Source organism: Chanodichthys erythropterus, chromosome 13 (assembly GCF_024489055.1).
Source record: "Chanodichthys erythropterus isolate Z2021 chromosome 13, ASM2448905v1, whole genome shotgun sequence".
In the NCBI taxonomy this organism is placed as follows: domain Eukaryota; kingdom Metazoa; phylum Chordata; class Actinopteri; order Cypriniformes; family Xenocyprididae; genus Chanodichthys; species Chanodichthys erythropterus.
In genome coordinates, this window is record NC_090233.1 from 30252216 (window position 1) to 30279334 (window position 27119).

At 37.7% G+C, this 27119-nt stretch overlaps 2 protein-coding genes across 2 annotated transcripts; both read left to right on the plus strand.

Annotated features, from left to right (window-relative positions):
* The first annotated feature begins 602 nt into the window (after positions 1-602).
* gig2o (grass carp reovirus (GCRV)-induced gene 2o) lies at positions 603-1503 on the plus strand. The gene is made up of 2 exons (XM_067406287.1): positions 603-657; positions 761-1503. Exon 2 carries the CDS (start codon positions 762-764, stop codon positions 1410-1412), a length of 651 nt encoding a protein of 216 aa, XP_067262388.1. The 5' UTR covers positions 603-657; position 761; the 3' UTR covers positions 1413-1503.
* A 1569-nt stretch (positions 1504-3072) lies between these two features.
* Positions 3073-26686, plus strand: snx19a (sorting nexin 19a). Its single transcript, XM_067406286.1, has 11 exons — positions 3073-4620; positions 4808-4940; positions 5708-5808; positions 5914-6030; positions 6140-6228; positions 6322-6415; positions 8786-8930; positions 9245-9368; positions 25409-25593; positions 25824-25911; positions 26088-26686. The coding sequence occupies exons 1-11, from the start codon at positions 3073-3075 to the stop codon at positions 26215-26217; spliced, it is 2754 nt and encodes a 917-aa protein (XP_067262387.1). The 3' UTR covers positions 26218-26686.
* The last annotated feature ends 433 nt before the right edge of the window (positions 26687-27119 follow it).

A 27119-nucleotide genomic window follows, 5' to 3' on the forward strand; every position in this document is an offset into this window, starting at 1 on the left:
ATATAAACGTGTATATTATATATATATATTTTTTTTTCTTACAAAGAGGCCCTGCGTCAAAACCTTTCATTTTTTTAGAGGAGATTAGGTGTGTGACAGGCTAAGGACTGTATTTAAAACCAATTAATGGAAAAAAAAAAATAATAAAAATCAACCCCCACTAAACTTTAAAGAATATAAGTTTTTAAAACTAACTTTCTTAACTTAACTTTTAAAGCAAAATCAAAGTTTTACGAGATGCTTAGTGACAACTAATTGACAAAACTTTTGGCAAGTTATTGGTTGGAAACAAATAGGCTATTATATGTTAGGCCTATGGAAACAAAGTGATCAATGATTTTTATTTTTTTTTTACAGTGCATCAAAGGCAAATACTACTGGGACTATACCTGTAAACACGATTTAGGCTACTTTATATAATATATTAGGCTATAGGCAAAAATAGAAAGCTGTCATGGGAATGTTTTTTTTTTTGTTTTTTTTTTTTATTATTGTTTTTTTTTTACATTATTAATGTTTTAACACATTGTTTTGTGAGATCGACGATGACTAAAGCTTTTAGAATCTCGCGATATTTTTTTTATTTTCCAAGTAAACGAAAGTAGGAATCGAAAGTAAAAAGTTATCGGGTAGGCTATACCACAAATGATCTTGAAGGTGAGCATATTTTCCCCTTTAACGTTGATTTCCGTGGATTTTAAATATAAAAAGCTGTTTTAGTGGGTGCAAATACTAATTCAATCTACGTGTTCAATCTTAGAATGGAGAGAGAGGTGTCTTTCTGTGGCTGGAAAGCTGTTAAAGACCGCAGCAGGTCTCTGTCCGAGAACCAGGAACCGAAGTCAGGCCGAGTATACACAATGTTTCACGGCGCACATTTGACAAACGCCGTGGCTATCATTACTAATGGATTTGTACCCTCCACAAAAGGAATGCTGGGCCCCGGGGTTTATGTCAGTCGTAACATTGATAAAGCTAAGTGTTACCCGCTCAATACTGACAAAAAAGACAAAGTCGTTTTCAAACTGCGGGTGCGTGTTGGAAAAGTTAAGAAAATAGACTGTGACAATCATCCTCTCCAGATATCGTGGCACAGCAACGGGTACGACTGCGCGTGGGTTCCGCCAAACAGCAAGATCTCCACCATCAAGTCTGGACGCGAAGAGGACTGTGTGTGGGACCCCAGTCGCATCACGGTGATTGACGTGGCGTGCTGTGTGGATGACGATAAACGCAGGGAGCTTCGACGACTGGTTCGGAGTAAACTGAAAAACGAAGGCTGCGATCTTTGTCATAAGGGCAGTGCTGATGAAGACCATGATGTTCAGCTGTGCTGGGAGTGCATGAAACAAATCTGCCCTTTTCAGGGAAAACACGTGTGCAAAAGCAGAAAGATCAAAGAAAGAATCTAAAATGGCAAGGCTAACTTCAGATCTGGATCTGTCTTTTAGGTTGTATATCCATATGAGTTTTTCTTCTAACCCTCTGTAATCATATTTAAGCCGACAGAAATAAAAGTTTCATTTATCATTAAAGTTTCATTGTTTCATTAGGCTATGTCAGCTGTGACACGTTCTTATTTAAGTTATTTTTGGTGAATTGACATTGCAATATGCTAATTTAGCCTCCATTCTGAATATTACCTTGCCTACTTCATGATGCTTAATTATTTTTTATTTATCTGTTTAATATTAATTTATTTAGCCCATTTTTTTTCTGTGGTGCCACCTAAATAATAAGGATTTTACACTTTTTTTGGTTTTTGAAAAAACAAATAGACTAAACAAACAAACAAAATCTGCCTTTGAGGAAGATATGATAGACCTGTACTCCAAAATATTATATTTAAATCCTAAAACTAGGCTAAATCTTTAAACTGTACTCCAGGCTAAATAATATCATATTGTACATTTCTTATAAAGGATTTGTACATTTTTAATAATCTTACATCCTATTAATTGTTACAGTTATGATTTTACCTGCTTCCGACTGTGAAATTCCAAATCATTTAAAATATTTACAAATATTTAACATTTTAAAGGTTTTTATTATTATTATTTATTTATTAAAAATAACCTGAATCTTCATTAAATCTACATCTAATTTAAAGTTTTTTTTTTTTTCAGGCTAGGCAGTTCAAAACGGATTCCTCTTTTTTTTTAAAATGTATTTATTTAATTATTTTTTTAATGATCATTTATCACCTGTAGAGTAAATAAAGGATAGTTTTGTCCCTGGAATATACCGGTAAATCCGGCCTGAAAGGTTTTTGTTGTTGAACTTCACAGCTGCTGCAGTAAGAGGGCGCTGTTCAGTTGGGTTTTACCGATTGAAGTGTAGTCTGAGGTGGACAGCTTGCTAGATGTTAATCTAATTACAGTGAAGTAGATTAGACCGACTGCAAACGTCGATAGCAACGACATGAAAGGCAAAAACCATTTTGATGATACTATTGTTATACTGACCAATACCAACTAATATGCTGCTTTTGGGCACATCTACCTGACGAAGAGCAATGTGGTCACGGATATAGTTTAATGATCAGCCTCTCTGACACAGTAAGTTTTCTTCAAATGCAACAGCACTCATCCTTATATTCTTTACACTGTAAAGGTGAGATTCTCATACATGCTCAAAGCATGTCACGTTAAATACAGATTTATTTATTTATTTATTTTAAATTTGGTTTGGAATCATTTGGAATAATGTATTTCATGGGAAAACAATGTTTTATGCTGCTTTACCCCTTTTACTAATTATTGATTCATTGTGTTTTCAAATGTTATTATTAATGTGGTGAGTTTATCTGCTTTAACTGGTTATAATGTAGTTAAAGGCAAAACAAGGCACTTTTTTTTTTTTTTTAAGAAGACAGGTCATGAGTATTTTCCCTATAAATGTTTGTCTGATAAAGAACAATCTTGCCTGCCCTTCGTTTTGAGATGTTACTTTTTTATATTTTGTTTTGTATCAGTTTATTTGCTAATATTATTTTTTATTTAATTATTTTAATTGATTTCTTTGACAGTCTGTCTATCCCTTTCCAGTTAAAGAGCTCTGACTTGTGACAAAATGCCTGGTGTTGCCAATCCAAATCCATGGAGTCTCTCTGAGTTACTGGGGCAGAAGAGCATTCTTGGTGTTGTAGTTCTGATTACATGGTTAGTTCTGTTCCATCTTCTGGTGAATGTGTGGCTGCTGTGCATCTTCACCAGTCTGTTGGTAGTGCTGGGTGGATGGCTGGGATCTCGTGTCGCTTTGGATGCCAACAGCCTCCTTCATTTGGAGCACTTCCTGCCCCTGGGTGAGTCCCCTCAAGTTCACACTGCCTCAGACAGTGAACAAAGACTGGACTGGGAAATTCGAAGTGCTGTTGACAAGGCTGTGCGGGACTTTGTGTCATCCTGGTACTGCAATTCTGTTTCTAAGGGAGGGGATGAGTTCGAACGGGAGGTGAGGGACGCTATGCTGGAGGCAGCTGCTGAACTGAAGAGGAGGGCGAAGCAGGTGGACCGGAGAGCGCTGGCCCAGAGGGTTCTTGAGCTTTGCGGATGCCATCTGCAGAGCTTCACCCAAGCCAGGGAACTCCAACGAACCCTGCAAGAAGAGTCCGACCAATCGCTTTCAAACTCACAAAAACTATGGAGGTTGTACAGTATAGCGGATTTGCCTCACCCTGCCCTGACGGGCCCAGCTAACCAGCTCTGCTACTCCAGAGCCCTGGTAGATCTCCTCATGCACGTCCTTATTCCCAAATCTCACCTGGAAACACGAACAGGCTGCTACATGGTGGGAGAGCTCATAACATGCAATGTTCTTTTGCCCCTCGTGGCAAGAATATCCAGTCCAGATTGGTTAAACCAGACCATTGTAGATGTGCTCACTCAGTCCACTAATAAAGAAGAAACGAGTCCACAGCAAACACCTCCAGCAGACCTGGACGAATCCCAATACAGCTTCTGGGACAATAACTCCCCAATTACTTTAGACTGTTCTGAATCCTCCAGCATGCAGACTGCTTGGTCTGTATCCACAGCCCCCCTCCATGATTCCTCTGAAACAAGTTTCCACAGTCAGTGGTCCTCTGATGAAAATGTACAAGCGAGGAGAAGTTCTAGCATACTTTTTCCAGAAAGAATTGCCCAAAATACAGCTGAACTTCTTAGATCTCCATACCGCACTAGCCGCCTCTATAGACATACAGACTTTGACCTGGAATCACCCTCTTCGGATGAGAGGCAGATATCTAGTGAGTCTTTGAAAAGAACAGACACAGATACTGAGGACTTCTGTGACTGCATCTCTCCTTCAGACTTTTGTGGGCTGGTTTGTCTGGAGGAAGACACGTTGGGTCTTTTGGGGAAGTGTTTCGGACAAAACATTATCATTTCAGAGCCTCCTTCACCACTGGAGAGTACGGTGGAAGAATCTCCGGTCCGACCACTGACTAACACATCAAACTCCATTCCCAGAAGCCTTGGCCTGGACTCATTAGTTTTTGAAAACTTGGGCAATCTAGAGGGACCGATAACTATTCAGAACTTACAAATCATTGGGACCATCACAGCCAAAGAGCAAAGAAGCAACAGCACTCATCCTTATACTCTTTACACTGTAAAGGTGAGATTCTCATACATGCTTCTCATACATTCATGTCAAATACAGATTTATTTTATTTATTTATTTATTTATTTTAAATTTGGTTTGGAATCATTTGAAATAATGTATTTCATGAAAAACAAAGTTTTTATGCTGCTTTACCCGTTTTACTAATTAAGTTTTGATTCATTGTGTTTTGTGTTTGTAGTTTGAAACTGCTTCAGATTCTGATTGCTCTGATCAGCCTGTCATGTATCATATGGTGAACAGGCGCTACACTGAGTTCCTCAATCTGCAGACTCGTTTGGAGGAAAGGCCAGATCTCAAGAAATTGATCAAAAGTAAGATATTTTAAATATATGTTATACACATATTAAAATTAAACATAAATACATATATTATATTAGACTTTATAGTCCTGGACATAATATTACTATACTGTTCAAAAGTTTGGGTTAAGATTTTTCTTTTTTGAAAGAAATTTATACTTTTATTTAGCAAGGATGCATTACATTGATCAAAAGTGACATTGAAGACCTTTACATTGTTACAAAAAATCTATTTCAAATGCTCTTATTTTGAACTTTGTATTCATTAAAGTGTCCTGCAAAAAATGAATCAGCTTCCACAAATATTATGCAGCACAACTGTATTCAACATTGATTCATTGTTTTGTTTTTTTGAGCAATAATCAGCTTTGCCATCACCGAAATAAATTACAATAAAAATATATTTAAATAGAAAAGTTATTTTAAATTGTGATCATATTTCACAATATGACTGTTTTTGCTGTATTTCTGATCATATAAATGTACCCTTGGTGAACACAAGAGAATTCCTTCAAAAACTAACCTTCAAAAAATCTTACCAACCTCAAACCTTTGAACCTCAGTGTACATTGGTAGAAACTGTACAAAAATTTTACTTTTAGCTTGTCACTGAATAGTACCCTGAAGATTCAAGCCTTTTAAACTTGAAAATCTTGATATCCATTTATGCTTTACTGAGATGTAACTATAACTATAAATATTCCTAACTAAAGATGTCATGTTGGCAATTTGATACATTCTCGACTTTGATCAATATTAAATATTTTCTCACATTTAAGATGTCAAAGGTCCAAAGAAACTCTTCCCAGACCTTCCCTTCAGCAACCTAGACACAGACAAAGTGGAAGCCAGGAGAAGCCAACTGGAATTATTCCTCAGGGTAAGAGATTTCCCTTCACTAATAAAATGTCTCAGGCAGATGAAATGTGACTTGTACACAAAACCCTGGACTTGGTCTCCCTCACACACTTTTCTACTCCTGCAGAAACTGTGCAGCATCCCAGAGGCAGCTAACAGTGAGGAGATGCAGGAGTTCCTTGCCCTCAACACTGATGCCACAGCAGCTTTCCAGAAGAAGCCATCGAGTTCACGCATAGACAAGGTCACTCTGTCCTGAAACAAGAAATACTTTGATTCCTATTAATGTTTAACTTTTAATGTGACATTTCTGTCTGATTTTGTTTTGTACAATATGTTTTCCATATAAACAGATGGTTGAGAACATAGTTGACACTCTGAAGACGGCGTTTCCACGCCCAGAGCCTCAAAGCCCCACAGAGGAAGGAGACCCACAAAGAAAGTGAGAATATAGGAGACTTAGATAACATGTCAAACATGAAAATTTAATATTTCTCTTGTTTTTAATTCCACAAACTGTCCTTTCATGTTTCAGGCCTCGTCTGAGATTCTCCAGTAAAATAGCTCCTACTCTTAATGTCCCAAGCCTGCAGCCTAAAGTGACGTACTCTTTCAGTGAACGCTGCTCAGTGAGTCCTTCATATCATATAGAATGCCACATAAAAAGTAGTTCATGTCTGTCCATGCAAACTTCACATAAACACATATAAAATATTGGTGATTGCAATGTTTTTCAACCTTTTTTGTCTTATGTACAGTACCACCACAGCCCCATCAGTAAGGCTCAGTACCCCTTAAGTCTGGGATACACTACACAACTTTTTAAAGCTGACATCATTCACCTGCCGACTTTGTAAATGGTTTCAGAGGAAAACACTAATCATACATCATGCACTATTGACTGATGATCACACACTCGCATGACATTTTGACCAGACATTGGTATTAACTCAAGAAATCCACACAGATAAAGAAATCATAATATTGCAATCCATAAAACATTTAATAAATATTTAATAATACTATTTAATAAAGTGGAATGCCAAGGCAAGGCAAGGCAGCAACTGACTTCACTTGAACCTCCTACCTGTGCAAATTAAAATCTGCTGGGTTAGTGAATGTTGATAGGTTAGAAAAAGGCTCACTTGCCTCTGAATGAAAGAATACAACCATCTCATGATGGGCAGAGGCAAACAGCTCTCCCAAAACCTTTGCAACAAGATTGGAGTGCTACATAACAACAACGCTGGTTACAGACGGATTTCACAACTCCTAAATGTTCCTTTAAGCATCATTGAGGCCATTATTCACAAGTGGAAGGACCATCACTCCACTATCAACCGGCTACTCACAGGAACTCCTTGCAAGATTTCTGAGGGAGTCAGAAGGTTAGTCAGAAGAGTAGACCAAGAGCCAAGGACCACTCAGAAAGAGCTCCTGAAAGACTTGGAGGCAGCAGGTACATATCACAGAGAAAACAAAAGGAAACGCACTGCTCACCCCGGAAGGCTCCATTATGTAGTCTGCACAAAATCTTTTTGGCAATAATGCTACACTCCATGTTTGGAGGAGAAATGGCTCTGCCTATGACCCTACAAATACCATACCAACAATGAAGTTTTGAGGTGGAAGCATCATGGTATAGGCCTGTTTCTGTTCTAATGGTACTGGCAGAATCCATATTATTGAAGGGAAGATGAATGGAGCCATGTACTGGGAAATTCTTGAGAGAAATCTATAGCTATCCACCAGGATGATGAGACATGGCTGGAACTTCCAGCAGGACAACAATCCAAAACATACTGCAGACTCTTAATTGGTTCCAGAGGAAGAAAATAAAGTTGTTGGAATGGCCCTGTCAGTCACCAGACTTGAAAACCCAATAGAGCATTTTTGGAAGGAACTGAAGATCAAGATTCACAAGAGGGCCCCTGGAATAATCAAAATGAAAGGCTGAAGAATGGAGCAAAATCCCACCTGAGCACTGAGAGCAATTAATTTGTTTAAGTTTCTTGAAGCTGTCATTGCAAACAATGGCTTTTCCACCAAATATTAAATACAATTTCAGTTAGTGTGTTCAATCCTTTGTTCCTGTGTCATTTTACTTTATTGCACATAACTTTTTATGGATTTTAATATTAGGATTTTTTTTAATCTGTGTAGATTTCTTGAGTTAATACCAATGTCTGGTCAAACGTTCACGTGAATTGCTGCATGGGAATTGTTTAATTAAAAAAATGTTGATGTGTTGAATACTTTTTTCCTTCACTGTATACGGAGAATACACAAGACTACATAAAGTGCATGTGTGCATATCTGAGCAACTAGCATGAGACCATAAGTACAAACTTTACATAAAACAGGGCACAGTAATCAGAGACAAGGTACAGTAGTGTAGGTTGCGAGTTTGTTTAGAGATTGATTAAGTTAATGTAGATGTATGTGTGTGAGTGTAGTTGTCTGGCCAGTCACATGGAGTTGAAGAGTCTGATGGCTTGGGGGAAGAAACTGTCAGTCAATCTGACCATGAGGGCCTGAATGCTTCTGTACCTTCTGCCAGATGGTAGGAGAGTGAAGAGTTGGTCTGAGGTGTGTGTGGGGTCATTTGCAATACAGATAGCTTTGTGGATACAGTGTGTGGTGTCTGTGATGGAGGAAAGAGAGATTTCAATGATCTTCTCAGCTGTCCTCACTATCCGCTGCAGGGTCTTGCGATCTGAGATGGTGCAATTCCTGAACCAGACTGTGATGCAGCTGCTCAGAATGCTCTCACCAGTCCCTCTGTAAAATGTGGTCGGGACGGGGGGTGGGAGATGGGCTTTCTTCATAGAAAGTAGAGATGCTGCTGGGCTTTCTTCCCTATGAAGCTGGTGTTGAGAGACCAGGTGAGGTTCTCCGCCAGGTGGACACCAAGGAATTTGGTCTTCTTGACAATCTCCATGGAGGAGCCATCAATGTTCAGCGGCGAGTGGTTGTTATGTGTTTATCTCTTTCTGTAGGTTCTTCAAGGTTTCTCGCTGTCAGATCTAGAGGGGTTTGTGGAGGAACAGGAAAAGCTGGTGGATGGTGGTGTCAGGAGTCATTTTGCAGGAGGAAGACACATGAGAGAGCAGAGATCTGTAGAAAAGAGAGGAAGAGGAGCAGGTAAATCAACTTTAAAAGCAGAGCTTAAAATTTCTTTTTCTATTTTATTCTCAAATGGTCATTAGAATTGTGTAGGATAAGGTGGAAAATTAACTTCAATTTAAAAATAAGCACGAGGAATGTTGTACACCCGATCAAACAGAAGAGGGCAGTATAATGTTGATGAATTACATACTGATTGAGAACTAGTTGTAGCTTTATTTATTTTATGTGAGATTAAAGCATTTATCTGAAATTAAAATCTAACCCTACCTTTACACTGTGAAATTTAGATTTTTATTTTTTTTTAAACTCGTGTGTTTGTGATGATGCAGACACTGCCCTGGCAGATATCGCTCTGAATATCTTGTGTTTGCTGATGAAGGACCAGTGGAGCTGGCTCTGTACAGAAAACATCCAGAAGACCATTAGACTGCTCTTTGGCACTTTTATTGAAAGGTGAGTGCAGGTTTGACGACTCTTATTTTAGTTTGAGTAACTGAGGGAATTTTAATGGTCATTTTCATGGTGTATCTTTTATAATCTACCCTGTGTGTATGTACACACAGTTATCAAACCACTAATTATCCAGTAATCACTTTGCTGGCCATGATGTTCAATGTTACCTTCGAGTAATATGTGCATTTGTTCATTAAAGCACATTAGAGTTTGTTATTGACCCAAAGCAAAATCATTGGTTATAAACCATTTCATCATGCTGGCTTTGTAGACGAGTCTGTTTTTAAGCAACAATGTGGTCACCGTCATATCATATTCTATAAAATTCCTTTTCAAGCTGAAATCTTTTTCAGAAGACCCTTACTGAACTGATTTATGAGAAACAAAAAACATTCAAGAACAGCAGGGTCAAAGTATGTTTGAAATCATGCAAAGCATTTAATTATATTCAAAAATGAACTTTTCTTGGGCAAGGTTGATCATTAATGGTTGTCCATTCATTCATGTGCGTTCCCATCAGACTTTAATTGGAAAAAAATTCTTAGAAGCACAGAAAGCAGTGCTTCTCGTGCATGTGCTGCGCTCCACCCAATTAGAAGTAATAGCGGGGCGAAGCGCAGGAAGGTGATTGGATGCAGCAGGGCTGGCTGATGACTGGCCGGTGAGCTATTCAACAGGATTGCATCTGGTTCAAGAGCCTTGCGTCATTTGTGTGGGCCAGACATATGTAAGCTGTCATAAGCAGTTAAAGAAGTGATGGCGAAAAACAGCACATTGTGAAAAGACCTCACAGGCCACTGTGTCTGGTTTACCTTATGGTCCCAAGATTAATGAGTCCTTTAGTTTAATGATCGTTATTTGTTGTAGATAAGGCAACAATCTCAGCAGGGTAACAGATTATTATCTGGTCTACACATGCTTAACAAAGTACACAAATGGTTCTATGATATGTTTGATAAATGGGAGGTGACTTTAAAACCTTTTGCACTCAGTGGCCCAGCGAGAATAGACGAGTAAATCGCCTGAGAGTGTAACACTGCCAGCTGGGAATCTGCATTATCTGATCATCTGTTGAACTTGATGGCCTGTTTTACTCCAAAAGGAAGAATCATAACAATGCATGAGGGTGTGTTCACACTTCCTGTGAGCTCATGTCTTCCACATGAGGATTACAGCATTTTTACAGCATGTGCCGTCACTTCCCCAGAGTACATCACTCCTCATGCCAGCGCTAATATTTGTTGCACGCACAGTGAAATATCCTCCATCAGTGCTTTCTGCAGGCCTTTATTTTCCACAAGAACTTTAGCTACAATGGCTCAAAATGTTTTGTTTGTTTCTCTCTGAGTAGCCAGAGAAAGGTTGTTTATCGTATTAACAAGTATAAAAGCATAAGGCGTTACTGAATGTCATTTACAACAAAACGTTGATGATAACTATAAAAAAATTAGTTAATTATCAAAAACTAACAATGTATGAAAACCACATTTACATTAGATTGGGTTTTTACTCTGGTTTGGAAAATGTTAACAGAATCAAAATGCGCAAAAGACACACCAGTGCTAGTGAGTGCAAGTGAAGGAATAATGGTAATTGGAAAATTCTTTGTCTGCTTATTGTGCTTTGCTTCAGTTGAAGACCTTTATTTGATAAAAGAAGAGTTTAAGGTATTTGCATGACTTTACATAGTTTGTAAAGGGCTATTATGCATAATCAATGCAAGAGTGTGCATGTAAATGCACTCTGTTATATTGTAATATATTTATTAAAGTAAATACTGTAGCCAGAAGCAAACATTTTACCAATTTTGTTGAAACTTGCCGACTGACATGCATACACGTGTACTAGACGGATGTCTTTGACCAATGCTTTGCATTTCACTGCTTTTTCAGCGTCTTGTGTTTGAGTGCAGAGTTTTCAAAAATGGCATATCAAGCAGTTCAACTTTTAAAGATGCATCTCTGGACCTTGCTTGATTTTCCATTCAGTTGCACTGCATCTCACATTTTTAAAAGCAAAAAAAAAAAAAAAACTTTCTGTGTAAATGGCCTCTTTGTTCATTCAGCTCGCTGCAGTTCGCTAAATGCTAATCTAATCACTACTTTTCATAATGGGCAGACAGACTAGTTCAGGGCTGGACAAATCTGGCCCTCGAGATCCACTTTTCCTACAAAGTTTAGCTCCAATCCTGATCAAACTCACCTGCCTGTAGCTTTCTTGGAAGACCTTAAGACCTTTTTTAGGGTTGGAGCTTTGCAGGAAAGTGGATCTTGGGGGCCAGAGTTGCCCACCCCTGCACTAGTAGACTGACTTCATCGTTACATGAGAGACTGTTATGAAACGTTATTACTTTCTTTTTAAATTTCAAAAAGGACAAACATGGCAAACATGAAATGTCACTCACAGTTTAAAAAAAAAAATTATAATATGCATGATTACTGATAATAATTTAAAAACAGTGCTACAGAATTCATACTGAAATGCGGGTGACGTCAGGGAATGCAGTTTGTGTCCTCTGTGCACAGGCAGGGGCTCCACTGCCCTTGAATGCAATATAGGTGACTTTAAATAAAAGTGTCTGCCAAATTCATAAATGTAAATGTAATAAACTTAAACAGAAGCAGAAAACATTATAACATTCATTTAAGATCCAGATTAGCTAACCATTTCTTGGTTTGCATTTGTAAACTAAATTTGATCAGATTTCAGTGATTCATTAGACAAGTAGGCCATGTGTCTGCAATTCTCCTTCGGAACGCAGAAGGCCTTGTCTGGTCACTTTGAGCATGTGTTTCTTGCATTGCCGTATTTAGGTTTGGGATAAAGTTAGGATTTTGGCCTCGCCCTCATTAAAACGCGATACACATAAGCCAAACTTGTTTTTCTGGAAGGTTATATTAGGATGGGACTTATGTCTGTTAAATGATGTGACAGTTGATGCTGCCCTTGTCTGTATGACATCACCAGAACAGGACAGGTGTTAATTAGTGTGGCTAAAATCAGCATCTTATGTCAGCTGAATCTAAAGCTATTTTTTTACACATGACATCGTGTTAACTATTCCATGTACAATTACTCCGGCAAGTTTTTTCCAACCAAGTTGAGGAGTTCATGTGGTTTGGGGTCAGTACAATAAATGATTCTAAGTATAATTAGGATTACTGCAGTTTTAAAGGAATATTTCTGTAAAAGAGGTGCACAGAATGTTCTGGTGCTGGATTTGGGTTAGTTTAGATGCTGGATTTATATGTATGAAGTGTTGATGCAGAGTTCAGTTTATTTGCCCAGATTGCCCAGGTTCTATCAAGATCTCCAGGTTTCTTTAGGATTATGATGCAACCTGTGCATGTTCAAACTGTGCTTCATTTCATATAAATGTATGCAGTGTCCTGAATTCTGTTTTTCTGTGCATATATACATAGGAATATTAATTCATGCTACATTTCGATACGTACACGTCACTTGCACTTATGTGAGTCAGATGCTGATTCAGTAACAGCTCTGTTCAATTCACTTAAAGGTGCCCTAGATTCAAAAATTGAATTTATCTCGGCATAGTTGAATAACAAGAGTTCAGTACATGGAAATGACATACAGTGAGTCTCAAACTCCATTGTTTCCTCCTTCTTATATAAATCTCATTTGTTTAAAAGACCTCCAAAGAAATCTCAACATAACACCCACTGTTACGTTACATGACAGTCGGGATCATTAATATGTACGACCCCAATATTTGCATATGCCAGCTCATGTTCAAGCATTACACAAGGGCAAAACGTCTGGATCTGTGCACAGCTGAATCATCAGACTAGGTAAGCAAGCAAGAACAATAGCGAAAAATGGCAGATGGAGCGATAATAACTGACATGATCCATGATATCATTATATTTTTAGTGATATTTGTAAATTGTCTTTCTAAATGTTTCATTAGCAGGTTGCTAATGTACTGTTAAGTGTGGTTAAAGTTACCATCGTTTATTACTGTATTCACGGAGACAAGACTGTTGTTATTTTCGTTTTTAAACACTTGCAGTCTGTATAATTCATAAACACAACTTCATTCTTTATAAATCTGTCCAACAGTGTGTAATGTTAGCTTTAGCCACGGAGCATAGCCTCAAACTCATTCAGAATCAAATGTAAACATCCAAATAAATACTGTACTTATGCGATTAGCATGACGAACACTTTGTAAAGATCAATTTTGAGGGTTTTATTAGCTGTGTGAACTTTTTTTATGTTGTTTAAGGCAAGCGCAAGCTCTTGGGGCGTGGAGCACGAGAATTAAAGGGGCCGCACACCCTGAATCGGCTCATTTATAATGATGCCCCAAAATAAGCAGTTAAAAAAAATTAATAATAAAAAAACTATGGGGTATTTTGAGCTGAAACTTCACAGACACACTCAGGGGACACCTTAGACTTATATTACATCTTTTAAAAACGTGTTCTTCGGCACCTTTAAGTGAAGGATTAATCAGACTTAAACCAGTAGCTCTTCTTTTTGAACTATTTATTAAAAGAACTCAAATAATTTTCCTGGACTGTTACATTTGTTGCTGAATGTGCACAGTTCCTCAGAGCTTCAGGGTACATTTTGTTTTAGCCCCCATATAAAATTATTGTCAATAAGCGGCTTTCATTTGAATTTATATTAAGTTCTTTCCACGAAGTGTAAAATGTCTAAATTTATTAGTTATAAAATATACCTGGTGTCCTATCTTAGAGCTTTTGCTAAAGGACGTGCAAGGCCCTTGTGTCTTCAATCACTCCTGACTCCTCCATCTGGTAAACATTTGACTGTCAAGTACAAACTTCAGCACAGCATGTCGTTGGGACCTGGAGTTCCGGAAATGTCTAATAATATGGAAACAGGCAACAAATATTCAAGCCTCACTGACCTTCTCTCTCCATCCTGTCTCCTTGAAAGCCAAGACAGGGTTGGCCAGACATATGGTAAGGCTTGTCCTCTTCTTAACAGTCATTTTAGGAGCTTTACTGTGAGGGATTTTGACTGGGATTAGATAAAGGGTAGAAACTAAGAGAGAGAGAGAGAGAGGACTTTTTTGGTCTGGTCTTTATGTTAGCATCTTGGCCTTGTGAAATAGCCACAACTGTTTTATATATCCACATTTCAGGCCAGCTCACAAGCGCTTCAGGGCAGTCTGTTTGGCTTCACATATATCATGTGAGAAGACCAGTTTCACCATTTGCCAGTAATGTGTTTGTTTAATTTGGCCAACTGTTTTCAAACTGTTAGCGAGTGTGTCTTATCTGTCTGGTTTCACACTAAATCATTGGTCCCTCAACAGCTATTTGTTCAAGTGGATAAACTTGCCACAGGATAATCATGAAAGCTTTCTGTTAGCTGTTCCAGAATTGGGGAGATTCTGTGGTCCTTAGATGGAGAGGAGTCTGGAAACTTATGGCTCTCTGTGGTTTAGAGCATGTATTGGCATCACTGGTGTTGGAACATCTACAAACAGGGTTATTATGTAATGGTCTTGGTCCATTTACTTCCTTCTCTGTGTGCTCAATGTGTGTGGTGTGCACACGCTCTTCATGCTTTGAAAATTTATTGTAGAAGAGCAGTGATACACAATAAAACCTGATCAGAGTCGCCACTAGCCTCTACATTGACTAGGGTGATAGAATATTACAGGCACGCACACATGATTATTTGAAAAGTGAAGATTACTTGCTTAAAGTTGGCATAAAATAAATATTCACCCTATTTTCTAAATGCATTTTAGTGGTTTAATTGTGGACGATTCATCGATGCATTTTCATACTTGGCCTTCTGTTAAAATGTGAAACTTCTTTCTGGTGATGTATGTAATTTAGTCTGCTTAAACGCCGCTCCTTTCTTACAATTGTCAGCAAGCTCACATTTCTTCACCATGTCCCCATCCTACTTTTTTTCCCCCCAGTAGTACGTTTCACTTAGATGTGCACCGATCAGGCATAACATTATGACACCTTCCTAATATTGTGTTGGTCCCACTTTTGCTGCCAAAACAGCCCTGACCCGTCGAGGCATGGACTCCACTAGACCCCTGAAGGTGTGCTGTGGTATCTGGCACCAAGATGTTAGCAGCAGATCCTTTAAGTCCTGTAAGTTGCGAGGTGGGGCCTCCATGGATCAGACTTGTTTGTTCAGCACATCCCACAGATGCTCGACTGGTTTGAGATCTGGGGAATTTGGAGGCCAAGTCAACACCTCAAATTTGTTGTTGTGCTCCTCAAACAATTCCTGAACCATCTTTCCTGCTGAAAGAGGCCACAGCCACCAGGGAATACTGTTTCCATAAAAGGGTTTACATGGTCTGCAACATTGCTTAGGTAGGTGGTACGTGTCAAAGTAACATCCACATGGATGACAGGACCCAAAGTTTCCCAGCAGAACATTGCCCAAAGCTTCACACTGCCTCTGCAGGCTTGCCTTCTTCCCATAGTACATCCTGGTGCCATGTGTTCCCCAGGTAAGCGACGCACATGTACCCGGCCAGCCACGTGATGTAAAATAAAAACTTGATATTTAAAAAAAAATCTCACATGTGTGATTTTATATCTTGCAGTTATGGCTTTATATCTCCCAATGAGATTTTATATCTTTTTTTTTTTTCATCTTATTATCAACTTTTTCAAAATTATTTATTTTTTTTTACTCTGAAGTGGAAATGGGCTTCCATATGAACCAGCAACCTTATGATTGCCAGCCTTAAGTTTCAGCCAGTTCACCACCACAAAAGGATAAAACTTGTACTTTCAGCTGAAATTCCACATTGTGGAGAATACAATGCGCTAGTTTCCCAGCCTGCAAAAAAATGCCCACCCATGCCACGCTTTTGCACTCACAAACATAAATACCAGTATGTAATGCACACCAGAAAACAAAATGCTTGTCTTTTGTCAGCAGGGTGCTGATGTCCGAGAATAAAATGTCCCACTGGAAATGAAAACCAAACGTGGCCCAGGAATGTTCTTGCTGTGTACATTACTATGAAGTCACTGGGTTAGGATGCATTGGCCTTTTTGATTTCAGTCTGACTAGATCCTGTTTCGTCCAGTTGCTGGATTTGGAGACGCCCATTAATGTGGTGGCATAAACACCACAGTGAGTTGTATATTTCTGCAGCAGACCTCATGTCACCACAAGAGCATCTTGGCTGGAAACATTTGTGTCCTTATGGTCTGTGTGTGTGGAAATCGCCTGTTCTGATGTTCAGTTTTCATGTTGCATTATGTCAGTTAATTACACCTAATTTTGAGAACTACATTGTGTGCATGTCCAGTAGTATAAGTCGTAGATATAGTTGTCTAACTGTATTTGGTGGTTCCAGAGAGCTTGTGTGAAACTGGAATTGAGGCCACTCTGTAAACTAGTTTTGTTTTTTGTTTTTTTTTTAAATCTTGTTCTTCATTATGGCAGCATTTCTTCACTTAATAGTATTAGACCACTGTTGGCTGAACTTTCTAAGCAGACACTTTCCAGATTTGCTGGAAATAATATTGAACAGATCTAGATGACTTACTGCATGAACTCACTTACACAGTAACTGTAAAATCCCAGGTCAAATGAGCAGCTCCCAGTAGAGCCACAGATACTCAAGTAAATGAAGATCATCATGTGGTGTGATGCTGATCATTCTGCAAATAGTATAAATTCATGAAACTCAAAACCTACTCTAAAAAAAAACTAGATGCTCCTTAGCCTTATTGTTGTACATTTTTCTCTTTTTCTTAGTGTCAGGAGACATGTTTCAAAAGGGCAGAAACAAGGAAATTCGTTTGCACTCATGATGCAGCTGACCATCAGCACATTGCTCCAGTTTTTACCACAGGGGGGCAACACACACCACTAAGGTCTGTGTCTTAAAAGGTATGGGATCAGATTCCCGCCAATAGTATTGCGGTCACGGATCAAAAAATAAGCGTTTCCACTTTCCACGTTTTTAGCATTGCATATTTCTCTATTGAAAATTTTTTTTCAATTTAAAACATTATTAATGTTGTACAAATATTCATAAAGATTACAAACTGCACTAGAAAGTCAATTTAGGGGGTAAATATTGTCCCTTAATGGAAAATTTACAATGTAAGTGGAAGAGACCAAGACCAAGCTCAATTTAATATTGAACATTGGTCTGGGGAGTCTGCCATGTATTTTCTACTGCACAAGAGGCGTGATCAATGAGCATTATTCACGCAATTGAATAGTCTTTCAACCAATCAGATCAACGATCCGGGTGACGTACTTTGCAGAATGACGCGAAAACTGCAAAAAAAACATGAAAGTGAGTGGTATTTACACCCACTCGAGCGATTTGTTTGCTAAACTAAAGAAGTCATTCAGCATCGTCGAGAGGTTGAAAGGAATTGGACTGACAGTCGTGCTTGCCATCGTTTCTCTATCGTCGTTGTTTTATACCCACCAATAGCAAGCAAGGTGGATAAGCCAGTCTGTGATTGGTTCCCGCAAAAGTGTAATAGAAGCAGTAGAAATGAATGTACGGGTTTCCAGACTGAGTTGCCGGACGAAATCAAATCGCCGGCAGATCAGGCTGGGTTTACCCAGTCTAGGGGGTACGCAGAAGGATGGTAAATGTCCCAGGTGGGGTACTCTGAAAAGTTTGGGAACCACTGGTTTAGATCATTGTACACTCTAAAAAATGCTGGGTTAAAAACAACCCAACTGTTGGGTTAAATGTTTGCCCAACCTGCTGGGTAGTTTTATTTAACCCAACTATTGTTTGAAAATGACTATATGGATGACTTAAAATGAATCTAAAATGAAATTAAAATGTTCATTTATTAAACATATTAATAAATGTTAATTTTCAAGATATTTTGGGTTCATTTTAAGTAAGCAATACTGTAATTTTTAAACAATAGTTGAGTTAAGTAAAACTACCCAGCAGGTTGGGCAAACATTTAACCCAACAGTTGGGTTAAAACAACCCAATCGCTGGGTTTGTCCATTTTCAACCCAACTTGGGTTGTTTTTAACCCAGCATATTTTAGAGTGTATGTTGCTCGTAATTGTAAACTGTGCATATTTTGTCATCTATTGTTTTCCTGTAAACAGATTTATAGATTTTGTCTTCCATGTAGCCTACAGTATGCCATTGACAAGGGTGTTGGTTTATAAATTTGATCACATTTTAACACTGATATTATAAAATTATAAAGTTAAGCAATAGCCTTCACATCAGCAAGTGTTTTCCCCAATATTAGAGCGATGACAAATGTTTATTGAGCTGTAGTATAAATCAATATAGCTATATGTAAATTTTGAGTGTTTTTGCACTATTTTGATGAAAGGAGTCTCAAATTCACAGCAGAACAGCTTCGCACCTCTCTGAGCAACACAACAGTGTTTCATTAATGAATTCCTGATTTGAACAAGAAGTTTGAATGCTAATGCTAATGTGTCTTTAGGATGATTAATAATATAGACAGGTGAGTTTTTTTATTTTATTTTATCAGGGTTGGAGCTAAACTCTGCAGGACAGCGGCAATCCAGAACTGATGTTGCCTATGCCTGATCTATAATTTTGTTTTTATTTATTTTTATTTAAAACATTAATCTTATAGTATTGTGCAATTATGTAGTTATGTAAATAAACACAATAAATGTGTAAATAAATCACTGCATATCAAATCCAACTGGTTTCTGTAACTATCTTCTCTGTAACACTATCGTAGTCAATGCAGAGATGATATATTCAGTCTTAGAAATAATTTACCTATAATTGTTTAACAACAATTAAGAAGTATATTAGCTACAGTAGCCTTAGCATATTAGCACCATAAGCCAAGTAATATTTTAACACCAAATACCATATTTTAGCCTATGAACATAAAGATTAACAATCATAAGTAGACATACTCTGCACAATAAAAAGAGTATCTCAAGAAGAGGAATTATTTATCCATAGTTCAGATAACTTTACAGATTGAAAGTCCTTGTAAAGTTTCAGATTAAACTGTTATCTTCTCCTGTATGAGTGTGAGCATCAGTAGCCATGAGTCGCATTGAAGTGATGTAATCTCCCTCTCTTCGATTGATTGGCTAGTGGAGGAGCTGTCAATCTAGAACTAGTGGACCAATGGTGGCGCTTAAGTCTGGCCTAATTTACATGAAACTCGAACTGCAACATTTGGAAACGCAAGAGCAAAAAGTAGAAAGAAGAGCAAAGAGAAAAACAGCACAAGCGCACAAAAGAGTAAAATATGAGCAGAAAATAAGAGAGCAGAAAGAAAAGAGTAATAAAAGGAAAACAACTTTTAAGAACACAAACACAATTTTAAGATTTGTGCAAAATCATTTTTAATGTTTAAAGTTTTGATTCATGCTTGTTATTTTTAAAAATGTGCTTTTGATTTTTAGATTTACATTTATTATATTTTGATCCGTGACCACGTTCTTTGCCATTCCAGTCATTTTGCATTATTCTTTTTTAAGTTTGTGTTATATATTTTTTACATGTGTTTTTAAATTTTTGATTCAGGCTTATTATTTTTTGATCCGTGACCGCAATACTATTGGCAGGAATCTGATCCCATAAAAGGGGACCTATTATGGAAAATTCACTTTTACGTGGTGTTTAAACACTGATGTGTGTCCACAGTGTGTAAAAATCCACCCACTCCTTTTTTTATAATCCCCATAAATCAGAAGCAGTCTCTGAAAATACACTGTTCCAGATTTCCCCTTATTGTGACGTCACAGTAGGGGCAAGCCCTGCCCATGACTGGTGACGATTTGACCTATTACCTTGCCCTGAGTGAGCCATACATAGTCCGCCATGTTTATATCCTATTGCTATAATGTGTGCGCCACATAAACATTTCAAATGTTCTGTTTTTGGATGCAGAGTCTCCAGTGGGTGTATAAGAGGACACTGTATGAATTTAATTTATGAAGGAAATGTGCCGAAGAAATTAGGTAAAGTTTTATATGTTTTTTTTCCAAATCTTATTACACTGGACTGCTTCACAAACGAGTGTCAGTTCAATGCTAGGTTTGCACATAAGTTGATTCTGTAAGATTGGTTGATACCAACTGTTTGTGCTCAAACTTCATATCCAAAGCAAGTATCACATACTTTGTGAACGTTTCTAAATTGTATTTCGGAATGTGCTTGTTAGCATGCTATACGGCATATGTGGCTGGAGATCATTTATTAAATATTAACCGTAATTAGACAAAATGATACTGTTTTATCTCCATGCAGAATATTTTCTCTGACTTTGTAGGTATCTCACATGAGCACCTGCACAACAATTTATAGATGATCATGATGGAACATGATAATCGATAATTTGAATAAAGTTAACTCCACAGATTACTACATAAATTCATCAACTAACCATTAAGAAACGTCCTGTTACATTCTAAAAGTTCTAAAACTTCTTCCTTCGAACCTGAACACTGCTACTGACAATTTCTGAGATTTTGGCTGCGTGAGATTCTCCAGTTTTGTTGTTGTGTTTTGTTTGTTGGAGTATCCGAAGCACAAGCTGTAAAAGCTCTGCCTTCTTCTGGAAAGAGGCAGTGAGCAGCAGCTCATTTGCATTTAAAGGTACAGTAACGCATGAAAATCTGTTTTTGCTCACACCCAAATAGGGGCAAAATGGACATTCTGTAATAAATGATCCGTGGGGTATTTTGAGCAGAAACTTCACAGACACAATCTGGGAACACCAGATACATAATAGGGACATAATAGGTCCCCTTTAACATAAGTCAGAGGTTCCCAAACACATTCCTGGAGCCACCCCAACACTGCATGTTTTCCATGTCTCCTTAATCAAACACACCTGATTCAGATCACCAGCTCATTAGTCAAGACTCCAAGACCTGAAATGGGTGTGTCAGACAAAGGAGACATGCAAAATGTGCAGTGCTGGGGAGGCACCAGGAATGTGTTTGGGAACACCTTTAACCTAAGTGGTTTGATGTCCTAGGTATAAGTACCTAGACTTCTAATTTACTACTATTTCCTTTGTTGCCAAAAGGACTCCACATCAGACTATTGTCATTCCCTCACAAACTACATTTCCCATAATTCTCTACCCTGACTCATCAGCACTCATTTCATTCAGCTGTTGCTCATTAGCTCATTATTAGGCAGTATGGTTACCTCTGGTTTTCTCATTCATTCCTTGTAAAGTTTTGTACGTGTCAATACTGCATTTCTGAGTGCTCCATTACCTGTTTCCTGGTTTTGACCCTGTTTCCTGGATTTACCCTGTGTTCCTGCCCTGGTATATGTTTGCTTGTGTTTTGACCTTTGCCTGTTTTTGAATTTTGATTGTGGATTATCCTTTCAATAAATACTGCGTTTGGATCCTCAACCTTCATGTCTCAGAACAGTTTTATGCGTAACACACGAGAGTGAACCTCATTGGTTCTCGCACACATCAAGCAAACATTCTGAGCTTCTGTTTACCACAACTGGTGTGTGAGCAATGGTTTTGAAGCAATTGGTTGGGACAGAGCTTCCCTTTTGAACCTGTGTTTTCCCCCCTTTTCCATTTCTCTCCCTGTCCATTTCTTATATGCTCTCTCACAGACACAAATGCACACAGAGATTGATAGATTAAAACCTGTATCAAGTTGGCAGATTTCATAATTTTTCTATTTATACTTGTGCTAGAACATATTGTTGTATAACCCAACACTTTGATGGTTTTTGTGTGATCTAATGCCTCACCATATTTTCTTTTATGTCTTGGCAGAAGACCGTTTCACGAGAATCAAAATCAATAAAGCGTTTCTTTTTAACCGAGAGGAGGTTTTAGATAAAGAACGCATATGGGAACGAGAGAAAGTAATGCAAAATGTCATATTTTGCAGCATGTGTGGAAGTACAGTACTTTTACATTGTGAAATAATACTTGGACAATCATCATTTGGAGCTGTTAGATGTCTGAAAGAGGTTATGTCACATCTCAAAATTTGTTCTTCAACGTGATACAATGCAGAAACAGTGTCAGTGAGGTATTGGAAGAAACTTTGTGCGCCCACAAGTTCATTCAACTTTTAAACAGCTTTCTGTAATGGTTGCGTAGTTTATGAATCATATTTACATTCAGGATAGAAATTTTTCCTGTAATACTCGGCTCCTCCAAACCCTGTAACAAATACTTCCCTCGCAGGTCAAAATGACCCGAAGCCTTAAAATTAAACTTCTTTTTGTTTTTTTTTGTTTTTTTGTTTGTCCAGAAATCTTATTTAATTTTGCTAATATTTTTTTCTTTTTTAATACAATTTGTTTTGGAGATGTTTTATTTATTTTTATTTACCTCTAAATTACTTGATTTTTACAGTGCATGCGGACTAGTTAAAACATCATAATAGAACAAGAATTGGGTGTCTCTGCTGACTTCTTTTGGAAAAAAATAATATAAAATGGTATTTTTCTACCACTGGGAAATAAAGTCCCATTTGAAGTAAATTTGCTTCTTTATGCATTCAGGCACATATTTACAAAACCATTATTTGGAAACATTTTTTTGTTTTTATTTTGAGCATTTTTAGCTTTGTATTTATGATGAAGTGTCATATTTTGCAATAATTCAAATTAATAAGGTGGACAGCAGAAAAAAAAAAAGTAAAAAATGCTGTTATAATTTGCAATTGAGTTGAGGGGTGTTCTGGATTGTAAATGTGTTCAAATTTAACCGCTTAATTTCTGTATGCGGTCTGCATTGTGACTGATTTGTTGTTTCACTGAATGAACTCTAAGTCCACATAGTCAAACCAGCTGCTGAATCATATGACTGCAAGTTCCATGTCATTAGTTCAATATAGCTAAAGCGAAAAAAGTTTACTTCACAGTAGTCTCTTGTTCATGGCTATCCTCATTTTTATAGCTTACCCTATAAGCTTTATGGTAATGGAATGAGACTAAGATGTACTGTAGCAAATGGGCTTCCATACGAAGCATGGTTTCCTCATATTTGACTCGAGGGTTTTTGGAGGTCTTGACATTGATTATATCCTATCTCGACTGTGCAGCATGACTGTTTGTTTAGTCTGTTTGTATGCATGCACAAGTGTGTGTTTGTTTGAGGCACCGAGTGTTTGTGTGGTAGTCTTCACAAAAATGTTTTTCGAGGATTGTGTATCAATCAAATTCAAGCAATTTCCTACAGTATGTTTTTGTGGGTTTGTCTGTCTCAGTGTGTAGTCTTCTAGAGTAAACACATGCTGGCTGCTATTTCTAGAAAGGAGGCACGCGACCCTGGAGACCGGTTTAGCTCCCCACTGTCAATCACACAGGTGACATGCGAAGAGCTCAGAGAACATGTGCACCGCACGGCAGAGAAATGGAAAAATAAACAGATATGTTCAGCCAGCTGTTAACAGAACACTGGCCCCTCCTGACCCACCACTTTTGAGCTCCTCTCATGCACTTGTGGAGTTTATTGTGTTTCCTTTGCCTGATCCTAGAGTGATCTTCAGTGGTAAGAGATTTGTTGTGGTAAGGATTGGTGTGCATAATATTAGCCTTGAGATTTCAAAGAAAGTAACAGTGAGATAAAGATAGAGGTGACGACAGGGCCCAGCTTGAGTGACATTGAATAGTTCCAGTGCAGTTGACATTCAAGACACATTTATCACAATTTCAGACAGGAGGAGTGAAGGTGCTGAAGTCTTTGTAAAGACTTTGACTTGAACAACATATGCCATTACATAACTGAGATTTTTAAATAATTTTTTTTTTTTTTTTCATGGACACACTAGGACTGGGTATCGATAAAGATTTCCTGATTAGAAGGTGATTCATAAGCTCTCGTATTTCAGGCGTATTTCAGCTATATTGTCAGTTTTGCTGACATATGAACGAACTTCTTTCTCTGCTAATGCTGCTAATTATACTGTTGTATTATATCAAGAAAATGCAATTACCCAGCCTCCTTGTTAAGATTTTGGATGTCTGTTGCTACACATTTGGCCAATGTATTAAATATTAAGTATTGCTTACAATATTATTGTTATTTATATTTGTTTGTTTCTAAGAAATGCATTATACTGTATGGCCAGAGATGTACAATTATTGTTAGATATGTGTGTGTGCCTGTCCAGGAGAAGGAGGAGCAGAATTGGACTGCTAGCACACAGAAGTGTGTGCGGTTCTATGTGTTTGCTCAAGGACACAGAGAACTGTGGTTCTACTCCTAGAATCAGCCATCTTGTCTGAGTTTACTGGAGTTCAAGGACACAAAAGCCAGACAGCTTGCACCTGCGAGGCCTTGAGAAAGATCTGGAAACTTTGGGAAAGTTACAACGCACATCAATCAAGAAGATAACCCAACGTCTGCGATAAACAACACGAGTATAAAAGACTGATGAGTTGATTGCCTCTTCGGATACTGATACGTCAGTACCCCTGACGCCTAGAAGCTCAGAGCTGAGGACAAGAAACCCCAAGCTGAAGATTGGAAGCCCAGAGCTGACTACACCTTTGACTCAAGAGTGATTACTGTATTTTATACCTTAATGATTCAAGTTTTATTTTTGTTTATTATAAAAAGAAAAGTATCCAATTAAAAGAAATTTAATTGATTACAAAAGCTGCCTACCTTGGCTTGATTTATAGTGTTTTAAGGCTTTGAACAAGAACGTACCACAGAGGAGTCTTCTGACCAAATTGTAAGTAATTTAAAATGCTTATAATTTAGGCCAGACTCGACTTACTTTACCTAACCTGAGAATAATAAATAATAAGTTTAAAGGTGTTAAGATCAAATTACACACCGTAGTATGTCAGACTGATTCAAACCAATAACCCCTCTTTTTGAACTATTCATTAAAAGAACCAGCTCATAAGAGTCATTGGTGTTTTGGGCTACACTGGTCTTGCTGTATGTTTTTGATTCACTAAAAAGAACCGGTCCATACGTGTCATTTATGGTTGAGTGAGTTGGACCATTTCATATATATAATTCATACTGTATATAAACCATAAAAATATAACATTGAAAACACCTTAGAAACCTAAGGCCCATTCTCCATTGCCTTCTTAGGTGGCTAGATGTAGGCATAGGACACCTGACCAGCGCCCCATGCTGGGTGATCTACCTGCGGGTTCTCCAGGATGCAGTGTGGCCCGGGGGTGAGCTGCCTGTGGTGCCACGGCCAGAGAGAAGCCCAGAGCAGAGAGAGAAGACCAGACTCCAATGCTTGCACTGCCTTATGCAGCTGTTCCCAGGTCAGTTCATACCACAACATTAAAACACATTCAGAATTAATGAGCTGGATTGTCTTCATTCCAATTTAGAAGGTAATCACATTGTATCTACTGTTCGTCTAAAAGCTTTGAAGCATGGTTCGTGTTTCCATATTAATGTGGAACTCAAATTGGAGGAGCACAAATTTTCATTGCAAGCAGTACATACAGACATACAAAATTGTTGTTTATGTATTTTGTGTGAATTACAGAGTTAATTACAGACATGCTTGGCTCTGAGAAATTCAGGCTAGTGTGGGAGCATGTGCTGGAATCACTACAGGACCCGAGTATCAACAGGTATTATAATCTAAATTCACAATATCAGAGTTTTAACAACAACAACAACAGATAATCCTCAGTGACCTAAATTGTTAAGAATCTGTTGCGTATATGAACTATATAACCTCAATAGGTTGGAAATAAATGCCTATTAACAATTAAAACTTGTATTTCTTCTGTATGGGGATGTGCAGGCACTTGGTTTACTGTATCTTTGACCTTCTACTGGAGTTCCTTGTTCCAGAATTTTCCGAGGAGACGTTCCAGAGGTCTTTACTTCAGAGTCTCCCTGGGGATGTAGAGAGAACACCATCATCCTCATAAGGACACTATGTTTCTTTTCTTCCATCTTTATGAATGCTGAGGACATTTGGATGTTTTTTTATCAGTTTGGCTTATCAGTTTGGCAGGCTTTGTATACAGCTGCTTTTGCTTCACAATGTTCATCTGATGCACTAACTCGCAATACATTTCAGATAAGTTTGGGATAGAAGTTTAAAATAATATGAATTTAAGGTACAATTTTGAACTTAAACCTACCTATGTTGCTTTGGTCCTTAAATATCGCATATAATTTTGAGTTGTTTATTCAGACTAAATCTAAAGCAACCTTCATTTCACATCATATTCCTGAAACGCCACTCAAATGGACTCTTGAATGTAATTGAATGCAACCTTTTATATATGTATGCACTATGTAAATAGGGAAAGGAGACTAATAGACTTCCTATTTAAAATGTTTGTATATATTGTTATCTTATAAAATGCATGACTTTCCAACATTATAAAATACACAAAGAAAAATTAAATGCTGCATCTTATGTTCTGTTTTTAATCCGTTGCACTCTTTCTCTGGGCCTTTTCTATCATCTCAACCTTTTCCTAATCAGTGCGTACTGCAGAGCAATACTCATTGCATTGTTGTAGAACATATCACACATTTTCAAATATTTCATGTCTGAGAAGCACAACCATACTTGCATTTGTCAAATATAAGATTAATCATTGCTGGGAATAGACCACTTATTGTTTAATTGTTGTAATGTCCTCCCTGTGACTCTTGAAAAAAAAAATGTATATATCTGGAATAATTGGAATGTTTGGAATGTATTAAAACATTTAGAATAGAATAATATGTTTCCTATACACTACCATTCAAAAGTTCAAGGTCAAAATTAAGAAATGTTTCTTGAGCACCAAACCAGCTTTTAAATTATTAAATTTAA

Bases quoted from the DNA above. Each gene is read 5' to 3' on its own strand.
- gig2o (XM_067406287.1), top strand. From the start codon at position 762: ATGGAGAGAGAGGTGTCTTTCTGTGGCTGGAAAGCTGTTAAAGACCGC.
- snx19a (XM_067406286.1), top strand. From the start codon at position 3,073: ATGCCTGGTGTTGCCAATCCAAATCCATGGAGTCTCTCTGAGTTACTG. The intron at 4,621-4,807 runs GTGAGATTCTCA...TTGTGTTTGTAG, and splicing joins ATACTCTTTACACTGTAAAG to TTTGAAACTGCTTCAGATTC. The intron at 6,229-6,321 runs GTGAGAATATAG...TTCATGTTTCAG, and splicing joins GAAGGAGACCCACAAAGAAA to GCCTCGTCTGAGATTCTCCA.